We start from the raw sequence: 13,088 nt of genomic DNA on the forward strand, positions 1-13,088 counted from the left end.
GGTTAGGGTTACCTTGACAGTAACATGTTAAGGTTACACAGAAGGGCAACTAAGTATCATTTCAATGCTTTAAACATGTATATGTATTTGTACATGTGTAATATTTTTTGTTTTTTAGCTTGTGGCTGCTGTTAGCTAAACTCTGTGACGCTGGGCAAAGCTCCAAACAGCCATAACCAGTGATGTGGAGATACAGTGAGACACAGTGTGTCCAGATGAGGACTGCTAAGCTGGCCGGATGGTGCATGACTGTATGGCTGTAATGAACACAGGCAGTGTGCTCCTCTCTATTAAAGGCTACTTCTGGATTACTAGAACTTGGATCTTATTTTTGTAGTTTTGGCCATCATTTCTATCACTTATGATAACATTGTACTCATGAGTTTATTACCAACATCTGGGAACACAGTGACATCACTAAAAGAGGTCTGAAAGAACAAGAAATGTGTGGTAAATTAGTAATTTCTTAGTCATTTGTCTGTAGAAAATTGTGGTTCATGTATATCAGGTGACTGATCGTGTTTCTTAACCCGTCAGACTTTGTTGTAGTGATGACACTGTGTTAACTTGGTGACTAAATTCTTATTATTAATGATAGGAATATGGCCAAGGACCCACATTTAAAGCACCAAAGTCCATTTAATCTATAACACAGCATATATACAGTGTTTAAACACATGCTGACATATTACATGTTATCATATGTACATGATCTCAGAGTATGTATGTAACCAGACATGAAGATACAACCAGAGGCAGCACATAAGGACCAGAGCACTTCCATTACACACACACACACACACACACACGGAGAACATTGCTCCCTCAAGCCAGGTCACATGCACCGACACCCATCCTCACAGCTATGATGTCACCCGTGGGTGGCCTAACCATGTCCCTGCTGTGCTATAGTTGCTATGGTTACCAGTCCCTGGGTAGTTTACCAGGAGTAGTCTGGAGGCGCCCACAGGAGAGAACACTCACCCCCAGGAAGATGTTCTTGGAGGAGTCGAAGCCGGCAGCATAGATGCGGGCGGTGTAGGGAGCACTGCGCTCACACATGATGCGGCAGGCGTAGCGGGAGATGGTACTCTGGGCCGACTGGCCTCCACCGCCACCTTCCCCCGCCGCACCCCCGCCCTGACCACTGCTGCTGCCCGCTGTGTCCGTCACCACGAAGTCGATCATGCTCTCTGTGGACCGGCCAATCTGAGACAACCAAGAGAGAAGGCTGATATCATAAAAAAGAAACAGTACACAAGTACAATCAATCATATCATGTCAGGGATGTGTGGATAGAAAGGTTTTTGTATAATGAGATGTAGCACAGTATATCAGAGAATCAGCCAAGAGTTCCAACCACGTAGTCTGCCTTTGAAGAATCCTCTGGTAGATACATCAACAGTGTGGAATGTTCCATCAGGTCACACTTAAAGGGGTGGTTCACCCAAATTACAACAGAAATAACAGTATTTCCCTCTAGTGTTATCTCTTCATGCACAGGTTTTGACATATCTGTCTCTGAGACTGTCTACATTACATTTGTTATTACACACATTGATCACACATTAAGCCATCTAAATTTTAAAAACATTTTTTGTTTTGTTTCTGAAGACACATTAAACAGCTGAATCTCTTCTTCGTTCTCTTTTCAGTTCAGCAAACAACAAAACTGCATCACAGCCAACATCTGGTGAATAGATTACAGAAAAGATAACAAAACAGAAAATTGTCTTAATTTTTCTGCCACACAGCTGACTGTGACTGGAAAGCTGCAGACAGCTGGTTACTGCTCTCTGTGATCACTTATGCTGTGTTTCAATGCAGCCAAAGTCTCAATATAGTTATAATAACAATATAATATAGTTCTCATTTACATATTTTTCTGTTTCTGTTGTCAGATAACAGAGTATGAAATAGTGATTTAAACTCTACATGTTAACCAGCAGTCATTCCCAAGCTGCTGCTCTGTGGTGATAAAATCATTATTTTATTATGGTGACGAAATCTGACAAAATCAACATAAATCCAGGTTGATAACAACAGCTCTGCTGTGTGTTTGGCCATATGGACGTGATAAACCACGCAGAATGTTAGAGGCAACTAAAGGTTGTCTCCTTAACTTCGCTGGCACACAACACTGACCCTCTCTGGGCGGCTTATGTCATTGTTTAGCAAAAGCTCAGTTTTCCCCGTACACACTGAATCACCAAGCCAGCGTTTTAAGATTTACACAGACTGGAGGCCAATTTGGAAAAGATGTGTTTTTGGGCAAGAAAATGCTGTTTCAGTCTGGGCAGAAGGCTGAAATAGATAAATATTTACAAATTTACCTGGCTTGATGTGGACTTGCTGTAATATTTTTGCCCTGGAGCTGCTTTCTAAAAGTGTTTAGTACATGTATGAACAAACCTTTAACACTTTCTGACTCATCGTCACTGACTCATCGTCATTGACTCATCGTTGCTGACCAAATCATTCGATTTTTACCATTACTGGTGCCTGCAAGTGTCATTGTCACAGTGCTGTCAGAGCGGTTTTCTATCTAATTGGGCCACTTTTTATTTGATTGTGAAAGTAAAAATACTTTTGGGCTTTTGGGCAGTTTTCCCACAGGGAAAACCAGATGTACATTTGCCAAACCAAACAGTTAGTCCTCATTCTTAAAGTCTTATTTTCTCTTGAAAAACCAAAACATACTGTTTGAAAATACTTCTGATAAAGTATAAATTTCATCTTTGTTTTCAAATGGAATGGGCTCATCGTTTCCTCTTGTGGTTGGAAAAACACCCGCTACTCTCACTAGTTCTCACCAGTACTGCTGGGTGTTTTCCGCCCTGCAGGTTCAGGGGGCAGTATTGAGCACCTTACGACTTGGCACACTCGAATAAGGCAAAGAAGACGCTGCACTCAAAAACTTACTTGGACAGGCAACACAAAGGTGAGAAGTGTTTTCAAACAGTGTCTTTTGGTTTTACAAGAGAAAAGTCTTAAATGATGAAGACTAACTGGTTGGTTTGGCAAGCGTACATCTGGCACACTTCTACTTCTCTGAACTTTTCTATGGAACATTCCAGGATCGTCTCCCACATGGTGAGTGGAACAGTCCCACATGGGGCTAGGGTGAGGTTCTATGTTTAGTATGTTTATTATTTACAGAGATAACTGATTGTGGTTAGGGCAAGGTTGGGTTCAGTTTAAGGGAAGGAAAACAGACTTTGACATATAATATGAAAACATAGAACAGCACAGTCAATGAATTGATTCTTTGATTGGTTTCTTTTACCCTCTACCTAAAGAAGAATCCCCATTAAAACTGCTGACAGTGTGTTCTGTGGATTATCTGTTTCCAGAAAGAGTTGTTGAATTGAATTATGGTGGAGACAGAAAACTCAGAGATGGATATCTCAAAACCTGGACACATAAAACCAAAATGATCTGCATGGCTAGATACCACTAGAGGTAGCGGAGTAAGCATGTGGAAGGAGTGAGCCTTTAACACAGTAGACACGGGGAGGTGAGGTAGACAGTCATGGATAGTTTGGAGCAGAGCCCTGTAGATCTGTCTGCAGGAGTCACAGCTTTGTATGGATCTGCGTGACGATGAGAGAAGGTGGTTGGAAAACTACTGTGAGCTGCTGAGAGCAGACAGGTCTGACTCATCTCCTCTTGTATATTTTATCTCCTCAGTCTTTTGTCTTCCCTCTCTCTGGCTGATACTCTCTTTCTTGTGCTTCCTCTTGCTTATTCCACTGCTCTCTCATGACGCTGCAGTCTGGAGAAGCCTGACAAATTTGCAAACAAATGACTTCTGCACTCACTTAGAGGCAAATGCCGTATTCTTCTCACTGACTCTACAGGGCTGAGAGGTTCAATTGCTGTTTGTCTATATATTAAAATTTGCAAGACATCTAATTTATGCTTAGGTGGTTGAGTTACCAGTGCTGAGGGTGCTGCTGCTGGAGGGACAGGTTGTCAGGCATGAACAAAAGATGCAGCCCCCAAAACCACTTTTCTTGTGGTTAATTCTTGAAATATTACAACTGCTTGACAAATAGTCCTGTTTTGTTGTAATTGTACTTTAGCGATTTGTGTTTGTCTTTGTGTTATCCCTTTGTTTCAAGAAGGCTCTGATCAGCCATTATATACAGTACTGTGCAAAGGTTTTAGGTACTTTAGATGTTTATTGTCCCAAATTTATTCTGCAGCATGACAATGAGCCTTAACATCCAGCCAGAGTCCTAAAAAACTATCTTTAGCAACAAGAAGAACACGGAGTCCTGCAACAGATGGTCTGGCCCCCAACAGAGCCCTGATCTCAACATCATGGAGTCAGTCTGGGATTACATGAAGAGACAGAAGCAGCTGAGATGCCTAAATCCATAGAAGAACAACAATAAGATGGGTAAGTTTAAGGTGTTGTTAACGAAACCTGAGATTTTTAGCATTTGTAAGAAAATATCAGATACACAGTGGCAGAAAGAGTGGAGAGAAGAGAACAAGGATAGGTACTTTTTTCCTTGCAGGCAAATGTTAAAAGGCAAAGTGTAGCTGTGAGAAGGGATGATGTACTACTAAGGTTAAGACTCATTGTGGTCTGGCCAGTTGCATTAAAATAATAGGCAAACACCTAGATGGGCTTTGCCATTGTGGCAATTTGGAAACAGTCCAACAAGTCATAACAGAGAGTTCTGACAGATTTAGGACTACTTTGCTTTACTGACTTTGTTTTCTTCTGAAAAGAATTCCCACCTCATTGGAAGAGCAGGTGTTAGTAAGATAGTAACACTCCACTGGTTTGTAAAAATTTGAAATAAACGCAGCAGATTACTGACAGCGGGGGGCAGCATTATACCTTGCAGCATACAGCCAAGTGAAAATCCATTAGAAGTTTGTACGGTTGAATTAGCTAAAGTCTAATTAGATTCCTGATAAACACTCTATTTCATTGTGTGCTATTCAATTATGTTCAGTTCAATTTTTTTGTTTCATATTTGTACGCAGATTTTATCTTTGGGGATAATAAAACCTCCTTTTTTGAAAATCCACCTGTGACTCCTCATGCCTTAAAGTTCCTTCCCTCACACCTCTAAACATTGGTCGGACTGTGGGTTTCCAAGAATGGTCCCAATTGGACCACAGAAAGCCAACATACAGAGAAAAATGAAATGATCAAGTAAAATGGAGCTGATGTGTGCATATCTTTGAAATACAGATATGTTAGTGTCAATTTCTCCCCTCCAGTGACTATTAGGTTTGGTCTGTTTTTGGTTGGGAAATAGTTGTGTGCAGAGGGTCCCATGGTAGTTCCTGGCCCATGATATGCTGGCTGGACACTACATCCAAAACCCAACAAAATACACCTCCAATTCCTGATGCAGAATACATGTATGCATATTTTGGTGTATATTTTCTCATACAAAGACTTTTGGTTTAGTCATTAATATGTTGTAAAGTCGTTTTGAGTAGAGTTGGTATCTGACAGCTGGTTCTGTTTTGGATTCAGTTCCCATTTGGCAAAACACCCACATTTGCTAAGCTCTTATGCCAGCAAATCTCTTATTGAGAATCTCTCTCTCTCCCCTCCATCTTTTTTAGTAGCACTGTACAAAACATTCAGGTAATATTAGCAGGCTTCTCATATTCAGCCAGTGCTGACCATCACGTTCATCAGTTAAAATGAATAACATCAGCTGTAGCTAATTAAAGTCCACTGAAATCACATTTAGTCATCTCATTTTGGAGTCAGAAATGACAACTGGTTTTAGAAATGTATTCTTAATAGTTTTGCATTATTAAAAGGAAGAAAAACAGTCTTTGGGAAAATATCAGAAATGTCTATCTCAGTCGGCTGGAGGGGCGTGCCGGTATCTGTGTTTGATTGATAGCCACTGGCAGGCTACCGGTGTTACACCATTCAGAACAGAGACAGAGTAAACAAACTGCTATAGCTACAAGTCATGGACAGACAGAGTACTGTTAGCAGTGGTACTGAAGAGCAACTGCTACACCAGCATCTAACTGAACCTAAGTGACATTTGCAGACACATTTTCAGCTAATTATCCACCTAGCCCGATAACTGACACTTTTCCCAAGTGAATGTTTGTTTGGTGGCTCATTCCACAACCTAAGGTGCAGGACAAGATGTGTGTTCATGTTTGTAAGTTAGATAGGAGGGGGACTTTAGCAGGAAACTAATGTGGGTTGCTGTTCAGAGTCTGTGGCTCTTGTGTTGTGTAGCAGGATGCTATCAGGCTCAGTGTGACCGTCTGCTCTACCTATGATAGAACACTGACATTACTGATTTATGCAAAGATTTGATTGGCTGTATAGAAACAAGGTTGCCGTCTACATAGACCGATACCTAATTTTAATCTCTCAAATTAATGCAAAATTAGGGGGAAACCAAAACACATAATATATAGATTTCTCCCTTTTGGATATATGTGTGCTGTAGCAGACAAAATGGTAAATGGACTGTACTTGTATAGCGCCTTTCTAGTCTTCCGACCACTCAAAGCGGTTTTACACAACAAATCACGTTCACCCATTCATACACTGAATGGGTACAGGGGCTAGCATGCAAGGTCCCAACCTGCCCATCAGAGGAAATTAACTATTCACACACATTCATACAGTGATGGCACAGCCATAAGGAGCAATTTTGGGGTTAAGTATCTTGCCCAAGGACACATTGGCATCTGGGCTGGAGGAGCCGGGAATCGAACCGCCGATCTTCCAATTAGTGGACGACCTGCTCTACCTCCTGAGTCACAGCCGCCCACAAAAAAAGCAATTTCATTTCAGTTGGAATTAAAAGTGAATTCCGTACAGCTATAATGAATTTTTTTTGTTGATATCCATTTAACATGCTCTCTGCAAGTCAGAGTCTGCAGCAAAAATGTGATCCCAGATCTCTTAACTATCTCTTAAGTAACTTATATATTGACCTTCTCATCATGCTCTTGGAAATAAAGGAATCGGAACATGTTGAACTATGCCTTTATTGTGAAGTGCTGAGTTTGCATTAACAGCCAACACCAGTGACAACATGAAAAATGGGAGACCAGAAAACAGGGAGTTTTCATATTAAAATATGATGAAGCATAATTATACACCAGTGAAAATAAAAATAAAAGATAGCTCTGGATCAGGTCATAGCTAAAATGTTGTGTTGGCATCATACCTGTGTGTGTGTGTGTGTGTGTGTGGTATGTGTGCAGACACTGACCTGAAACATGTCTGTGTTGGTGTCATGGGTGTACTCCACAATGACAGAGTGGCTCCGTGACAGTGTGTAGGAGATGCTGTGCTGGCTTTTGTTGCTGAGTGCCTGCCAATGGAAAAGACATTATCCAGGTCACATGACAAGGAGAGCTGAAGGTCTGGCCTCCAGGTAAATCTACCCAGAGGACATTTCCTCTTCTAGAGGATCAACCCCGGCTCTGATTTAAAGATTGCTGTCACACTGTTATAATGTGGTGAGATCATCTAATGTTTTTTTCTAACATTATGGAAGCTTTAATACATAATATAAATACAATATATGTAAAATATATACATACATTATATATTTCAACCAGTACAACAACTGAGTCAACTCATACACAACAATCTGTTGCTGTGAGTTTCTCTTTTTTTATTCACTAATTATTTCAAGATGCTTCTACTTTGCCATTTTTTTGAGCGGTGTTAAGCTACTGTCAATGAAACACTTGCTGAAGATGTTTCACATTAAAAGCCTACAAGGAAGACATGAATTATGATCCTTGAGAAGCTGGAGGACCTTATATGTAGACCTCGCTGTATGTACAGAAAATGTTCAAGTTTCATTGATGGTAGCTTAACAGAATGGAAATTATTAGTGAATGAAAACAGTATTTCTATTAGCAAAGTAAAATTGAGTGCGGCATAGTGTTTAACTGACATGATTCTATTGCAGTACTGATGGAATTAGTGCTGAAATATAATCTGTCAATAACTGGTATTTAATCGTAATTTAAATATCTTCAGCCATTTCCAAAAAAAACAAAAAAAAACAGAGTTTGTTTGTTTCCTTCACATTAATTAAGCAGCATTGGGTTACCATAGAATTACCACATAAACACATAAAATTTAAATAGATTAATTAGTACAATTCTTTTACTGTAACACTCCCTTTGGCCGACACCAGTTAATGACAACTATTTTAAGTAGTGCCCCTATATGATATAAGTCTTTTTATTAACATATTTTTCTTTTGGAGATGTGAAATGAATGTGTTGTGACCTCTCACCTTTGACACCAGAGGAGTTGAGACATTGTGGATAACATCAGGCTTGACCCCGTTGGCTTTGGGTCTCTTATAAAGAGCCAGGCGACTTCTTCTGCGACCCTTGTCCCCATTGGCCAGCGACCCATTGTGCCTGCGAAACATGAAACTGGGTTGAAATTGACATTCATTACATTTCCTGTTTTATTTTTGAAATTCTGTCTATATATAGTGCTAAGCGCTCCTTGCTGTGGTGTTTCTGCACAACATCTCCAAGAGATCGCTCAGTCCAGCAGAATTGTGTGTTTTCTTAGTATTTCTATTGATGAAGACTGACCTCCTCTGTTTATTTAAAGCAAACCAGACACATAAGATGATACTGTGGAGTTGGTTGCTCCATGTGTGAGCCACCAACATATAGCCAGGTTTCTGAGTGATTCAAATAGTATTCATATGCTGACTTGTATGAATGAAACTGTTTACTTTTGTTTCATTGTCCACTTTTCATTACTGTGACTGGACAATGGCTGACATCATCTGTAAGGAGGAGGATTTTACCCAAAATAAAAAAAAATTGAAAATTAAAAGATAAATTGGCAAATGAATTATTAAGCAGGATAATCAGCCCATAATTAAATGTTAAAAAGAGGAAGGAAGCAGAAAAAAGAAATTGAATATTGAAATGACTATTGGTTATTATTATGGTTATTATGAAATGGAAAAAACAAAACAATAATATGAGTATTTCCATTTAAGTTTTTCTTTTTTTTGGTTTTTAAAGTTGACTTTTCAGTTGGCCATTTCACAATAACCACTTTCTCAGTTTCCTTTTTCTTTTTAATCATGGGCTTATTATCCCAAGTAATAATATAATAATAATTAATTTGCCTTTTTCTCTTTTAATTTTCAGCCTTCCTTTTTAATTGAATTCTGGGGAAAAAAATATGCTCCATAGATCCAAACTATTCTCCCACAATGCAATGCACACACAAAAAAAGATTTAAAAAAAGAGGAGCTGCGCAAAGCTGGAAAAAAACCCAACATATTGACGATAGCTGCAAACCAGCTTTGTGATCACCCCAGAAAACAAAAGAACAAAAGAGAAAAATAGTTTGTCCATTAGTGGGGTTTAAGTGGTACTGACATCCTAACCTCACATGTATGACTGTACATACTGTATCATTTTCTGTTAGTAAAAAACTTTTATGTATGTAGATTTTTTGTAAAAACTACTTACTGCAAAAACAGTATACTAAGACACATCATATGTATTAGTAGTATTATTGTGTAGAGAATTTAGATCTTATTGTTTATAAAATGGCTTTAGGTCTGACAACTGCTGCTGATCTGGAACTTCCTATTTGCAACCTAGTGTTCTTTATATACTTTTAACCATTTTATATAATGGTCTTAATTCTAAATGTAAAATTCTTGCACTATATAATGGTCTCAAAAATGTGGTATGAACAGCATGTACACTACTTTTTAGCTAAAACTCACACAATGCAATGCTTATCCTTTGATAAAAATGAAATGCTGTTATTCAACACTACACCTGTCAGTGATGTTGAAAAATCATGTAGACGATTCATAAGTGTCCAAAATCTCTATTTACTTCTCAAACTATGAAATAAACTACGGAGTGATTCTGAACACAGATCATGTAAAGGTTCAGTACAAGTCAAATCAAATCAAATAATGTGATAACAAAAAGGATAAGCCATACACACTGAAGTCAAATTTATACACTATAGGTAAGAAAATAATCCCCCAATAACCTCACCTTGTAGAAATAAAATATCCTTTGCCAATTCCATGGATTTATCACAGATTGGGTGTTATCCCGTATTAGCAGCCATGTTTATAATGTATAACGAACAACACTCACTCCAGTCATGTTCTGCTGCCCACAGAGAAGCCATGATTGGATGGATGTTGTAAAATGTCGGTGGCAGGTAATCCCCCTCTCCCTGTAATCACATTGACAGGGAACCAAGCCATTCTCATCATCCATTAGTGCATGGATCAATAGGTCGAGGAGTGGAAGCATATGTCTGTGTCTCTATCCTGGGAATAGCACCATACCATATGGGAGGGATATGCTTCTCCCACACTTATATATACAAACTATAACATGTCTGTCTCTGCTGTCTCTCTGTTGTTATGGTTTCCAGAGGTGGAAGACCTATTCAAATCCTTTAAAAGAAACAATGCAGCAATGTAAAACTTACAAGTAAAAGTCCTGTATGAAAAATCAAACTTAAGTAAAAGTATTATCAGCTTGATGTAGTTAAAGTATTGCAGTAAAAGTAGTGGTTTGGTCCCTCTGACTGATATATTATTATATATGACATCATTAGATTATTAATACTGAAGCATCAGTGTTAGAGCAGCATGTTACTGTTGTACCTGCTGGAGGTGGAGCTAGTTTCAACTACCCTGTATACAGTTAGCTAGTTCAGTCCAGTGGTTCTCAACCTAGGAGTCGGGCCTCTCTAATCTTTGATTTTTGGTGAAATATTTGATCATTTGAACATTTATTGCAATGAAACCATGTGAGAATTTAGAGCTGTCAAATAAATGTAGTGGAGTAAAAGTTTAAAGTAGCATCAAATGGAAATACTCAAGTATCTCAAAATTGTACAGCAGTTGAGTAAATGTACTTAGTTACTGATATATGTTAAGGTTTAAATTTACCTGTGTCTCCCTGTGGCTCAGTGTGTGACATCTTTGTGTGGAGTCAAATGAACTCTTTCACTGAAACTAATTGGCATAAATAAGTCTTCTGTAGCACACTTAACATGAAATACAGTTCCATTCACCTCACAAATCCCCAGTTTGTTTGACAGAGTGAGGTGAAAGTGTTTGAAAGTGTGAGGGCAACTGGGTCTAAAGGAAAAAAAAAACAAAATGAGAAAAATGACAAAAACCAGAAAAACGAAAATGATCTCCGTCCACATGAGTATCTTGTCTCGCCAGCAGGACAAATAGAGAAATCCTGCCAGCAGGGGCCAATACGCCTTGATGCGAGAGATAGTGAGACAACGTGCACCAGAGAGAGAGAGAGAGAGAGAGAGGGAGAGAGAGAGAGGTTGGCAATGGCATGACAGGGAGTGATGAGGAAAATGCAGCACAGACTGTGCCAAGTTTGAGGTATTTACCCCCAAAATAGCCTATAATAGCCTGCAAACTTAAATAATTATTATCCAGACTTTTTACTGAATCACATGGTCCCCTCACAGTCTGGTACTAAATGTTCTGGTCTGTGGACTGGGGAACCCCTGGTTTACACCAACTTGCCAGGTTCTCTTGCTTTTTCAATTAAGACAAAGGCCCAGTAGCACATCACTATACATTCATGGCTAGTCAGTGCATCCGTTGGAGTTTGCTTCCTATAGTAGGCTATCACTTACCAATCTTGATTGACTTGGGTTCTGTCCAATCTCAAACAAGAACATTGCTGTGTTTTCTGAAATGTCATTGCATTTTCTGAAATGTTGTTGTGTTTTGACCTTCAGGGCCACCCTACGTTTGACTGTGATTGGCACAACTGTTACAGAGCTATGAGAGCAGTGATGTGACTGGCTGTGAGAATATTCAATAATCACCACATGTGCTGATCTATATTCACCTTCACTCAGCCCTTTTGTACACTGTGCTGCTGCACATACATGAACCAAAATAACAGGTGCACATGAAGACGCCCACACAGTCCGCGCGCCAGACCTACCATGCTGTGCTTGGCATTTATTATTCAAATTTTATCTGAGGGTGCAAAATATTAAACTGAGGGTGCAATGCATGCTTTTGCATCATAGTAGAACTGGGCCTGCATCATTGTTTTCAAAAGTCTCCGTCTCTGCCTGTCCAGACTAAAACGCAATCCCGGTGTTTTCAAACTACATAGGGTCAGCAGGGTTTTCAAAAGTGTCAGTTTTAGGGGTTTGAAAATGCTGGAATAGTGTGGACGCTCAATATTTGGTAGTGTCTTGGTGACAGAGTGACTATACTCACAGGGATAGTTGGTGAATTACTAAAGCTGGCAAGCTAACCACTAACATGCTAGCACTAGTCAGTCACAAAACTGGCAATAACCGCATCTCACGTGGCTGGTCACTTCTCAGGGTTCTAGATTACTCAAAGAAATACTTGAACATTTTTGGAGATATGCTATTTACTTAATTTTGGCTGGTGTCAGGACATAGGTAGCCTAGCTTAGTATAGACTGGAAGCAGGGGGAAACAGCTAGCCTGGCTCTGTCCAAAGTAAAGCTCACACTGTATCTTTTCTGTTTAATTCGTACAAGAACAGAAAGCTAATGTGAAGCTGGAACACAGTACACTTCACATTAACTTTAAAGACATCACAACTAAGACATCATGACACCTTTTAAAGGGGAGTGTTTATCCTTTCAGATTTAGGATGCTGAGGTGAAATGTTATTTGCCATTGACACCATGCAACCTCTGACTCTGGAGCCAATCATCTTATGCTCTGTTCATACTTTCCCGCTAAAAGGTGGTATTAAATGGAACCTTGTACTTTACATTGATGTTGTCATGTACATTTATGTGGTCTAACTTTGATTTCTTTTCTTCTAAAGAGTAAGCTGCACTTGCATCAGTTGATTTTTGGAACTACACACTTTTCATATGTACCACACCTCTTGCACAGATCTGCATGTGTGGATGCCTTTGTCTCTAGTCTGCATGTCCTGCCAGTAATTTGTAAAGCCAGACCACAGGTTTTGCTCTGGTCACTTTTAAGACGCAATAGGCATTTACATGGAATAGGAGCATCATTGGTGGTTGTAATCAATAATTACTTTGCAGGCAAT

General features: G+C 39.3%; 1 protein-coding gene across 7 annotated transcripts in view; it reads right to left on the minus strand.

The window, feature by feature from the left end:
- Positions 1-13,088, minus strand: part of peli3 (pellino E3 ubiquitin protein ligase family member 3) — a 50,781-nt gene that overhangs the window by 6,295 nt on the left and 31,398 nt on the right. For all 7 annotated transcript variants that reach the window (XM_044341066.1, XM_044341060.1, XM_044341061.1 and 4 more), the window contains 3 exons: positions 8,277-8,406; positions 7,233-7,334; positions 985-1,209 (listed from right to left, as the gene is read on the minus strand). In XM_044341066.1, coding sequence (XP_044197001.1) covers positions 985-1,209; positions 7,233-7,334; positions 8,277-8,406 — 457 coding nt within the window. The remainder of the gene's footprint in view (positions 1-984; positions 1,210-7,232; positions 7,335-8,276; positions 8,407-13,088) is intronic.

Source organism: Thunnus albacares, chromosome 22, assembly GCF_914725855.1.
Source record: "Thunnus albacares chromosome 22, fThuAlb1.1, whole genome shotgun sequence".
Taxonomy (NCBI): Eukaryota; Metazoa; Chordata; class Actinopteri; order Scombriformes; family Scombridae; genus Thunnus; species Thunnus albacares.